Source organism: Berghia stephanieae, chromosome 9 (genome assembly GCF_034508935.2).
Source record: "Berghia stephanieae isolate SIO BIC M18660-M18661 chromosome 9, UCSD_Bste_1.3, whole genome shotgun sequence".
Taxonomy (NCBI): domain Eukaryota; kingdom Metazoa; phylum Mollusca; class Gastropoda; order Nudibranchia; family Aeolidiidae; genus Berghia; species Berghia stephanieae.
Window position 1 is genome coordinate 17,333,426 of NC_088368.1, and position 2,500 is coordinate 17,335,925.

At 33.6% G+C, this 2,500-nt stretch overlaps 1 protein-coding gene across 13 annotated transcripts in view; it reads right to left on the minus strand.

Annotated features, from left to right (window-relative positions):
- Positions 1-2,500, minus strand: part of LOC144979807 (voltage-dependent calcium channel type A subunit alpha-1-like) — a 591,855-nt gene that overhangs the window by 90,529 nt on the left and 498,826 nt on the right. For all 13 annotated transcript variants that reach the window (XM_078926927.1, XM_078926926.1, XM_078926929.1 and 10 more), the window contains one exon: positions 195-291. In XM_078926927.1, coding sequence (XP_078783053.1) covers positions 195-291 — 97 coding nt within the window. The remainder of the gene's footprint in view (positions 1-194; positions 292-2,500) is intronic.

Genomic DNA, 2,500 nt, shown 5'->3' on the forward strand with positions numbered 1-2,500 from the left:
TTAGGAGAAAATACTGGCAACAGACTGTCCCAACCATCCTGGGGAGTAAGCTCTACTCCACGGGAGCCTGGAGGATCTCCAGAGGACAGCGACATATCTGGTGGAAAGTAGACTTACCATCTGAGGGAACTTGAAGAAGAAGAAGATTAATGACATAATATTTTATCGCAAAACCCCTTAAATTAAAACGTTACCTTCAACTTGGGCACCCTGTTGATAGTTTTCAATGGACGTAACACTCTCAGTACTCGAAGTGATTTGATGGTGTTCAGGTTCTTGCCGGCACTGTCACTGTTAAAATAAAGATTGAACACGTTTGTTAAGACTATTGCATATAAATATCATAAGCCGACCTCCATAACTTTTCTACTGAATTGATCTCTTAAACATTAAAAAAATAAATCATCATTTGATTTCTAAAACTGAATACTTTATCAGTGGTTTCAATCAACGTACACTTATTTGCAGGTCTGATAACCCAAATGTTTTTATGTTCTCATTGTTGTAATGGACATAGTCTCAAACCAACGTAAAATACTGTCCATTACAACAATGTTAAATTAAGCCTATAATTGCGTTCGGTTATCAGATCTGAAAATATGTGCACGTCGGTTTCATTTTTACTCCTCTTATGCATATTTTATCAGGAATATGTAAAAACTCAAATAATTTTGTGATCTCATTGTTATAACTAAATAAAATCAACCCTAAAATCAACAGAAAGTATTTTAAATTACGTCAATTATTAAATTAAATAAAACCCTATTTCAAGTTTGAGTAAATAGTAAGTTTACACCATAGTTAATCATCCCACAAGGCGTGTTTAACACCTCAACCTGCCTCTCTAGACTCTACGTAAAGAATTATCATCTTTTAAATGGTTTTTGTTGTTAATTTTAAACTTGAAACGTGACTGGGCCCTGGCTAAGTAATGTGCGTCATCAACGCAACTTTAGATAATACGGTCTTTAAATACGGGGAAATCCTCGTTGGACAGTTCCATATTTGATGGTTATACTTCAGAAGACTTGCTGTTAAAGTGAAATGAATCCACAGTAATTTAATCTAATATTTAGTTTTATACCCAACTCAATACCTCACTTGAAAATTTGGCAACATTATTTTGAAGTCAATATTGGTCTTTGTGCAACATCTTTAAAAAAATCTTATCCCGTTATTATAACTTTCCGAAAAAACTAGAGCCCCCCCCCTTCCCCACAAAAACTAGGAAGAAGTACTGTATGGATACATTTTTAAATCTGGAAATGTATAGGTCCTAGTGTGAAAGATTAGAATGAATTATTTCTAAACGTAATTCTATTAATTCTATTGTATTGCCTTGATATCTTTAAAAGAACATAGATCTAGATGTATTCTAAATAGTAATAATAACACAAACTTCAGTAAATCAAAACGAATTGTTTGGTTGTCGTGTCCCTATATAAATCACGTCTCTCCCATCCGGATATCCCCATTCCCAGCATTTTGTCCCGATTACAGGGACACCCAGAAGTGGAACCAGTCCCTAAAGTGTACAAATAAGAAAAAAAATCTACTCCTCAGCAACCTGTCCGGATAATGAGACATCCGGATAATGGAACCAGTCCCTAAAGTGCACAAATAAAGAAAATAAACCTGTCCCTCAGTAACTTGTCCGGATAATGGGGACATCCGGATAATGGAACCAGTCCCTAAAGTGCACAAATAAAGAAAATAAATCTGTCCCTATGTAACTTGTCCGGATAATGGGGACATCCTGTTTGTGGAGTTCCGGATTAGAGAGACGCAGTATGTCAACTTTATTTTCGAGATGAATTAATTCAATCATAAAGGTATCATGATAAAAAATGCGAGAATTGGGATTGTTTATGATGTGAATAGTTAATATTTGAAATTTCAAACAAGACACGAATAATCATTGTTACTGTGTTGTCAATAGTTTAGTATTGATAAAATCATCAACGTTTTAAAAGTGTCTGCGGCTAAGTCTAAAATAAATGGTGGGAATGGATGAGTATAAAAACATGTGAAAAAAAACCCCAACAGCTAATAGAGTGTTATATGTCAAAACGAACGGATTGTATCTACCCTGTAAATGCACAAAATCCAAAGCTAAAAAGATAAACTGAAATTTCATCTTTATATTTGAATATATGATGATAATATACAAACTATCTGGTTGATACATGGGAACATTAATCTATTGTTCGATTTTGTATTTTTGGCATCCATTTAATATTTTCACAGTCAGACATTTGTCTTCCCCGGTACTTTTGAGTACAGATGGGTATAGTGCTATAAAGTAACCAAAAAGATATATGAAATAATTCACTATGGGGTCGAAAGATTGAATTTCTTTTCTTTTCTTTTTATGCTAATGATGATTCAGGATTTGCTAGTAAAAATAAAAATGACAATTCCATTGTATATCGATTGACAAAATCGATAAAACATCGATTAGACATCGTGGTGATTTACTAGTTTTGTTACAATAATTTTT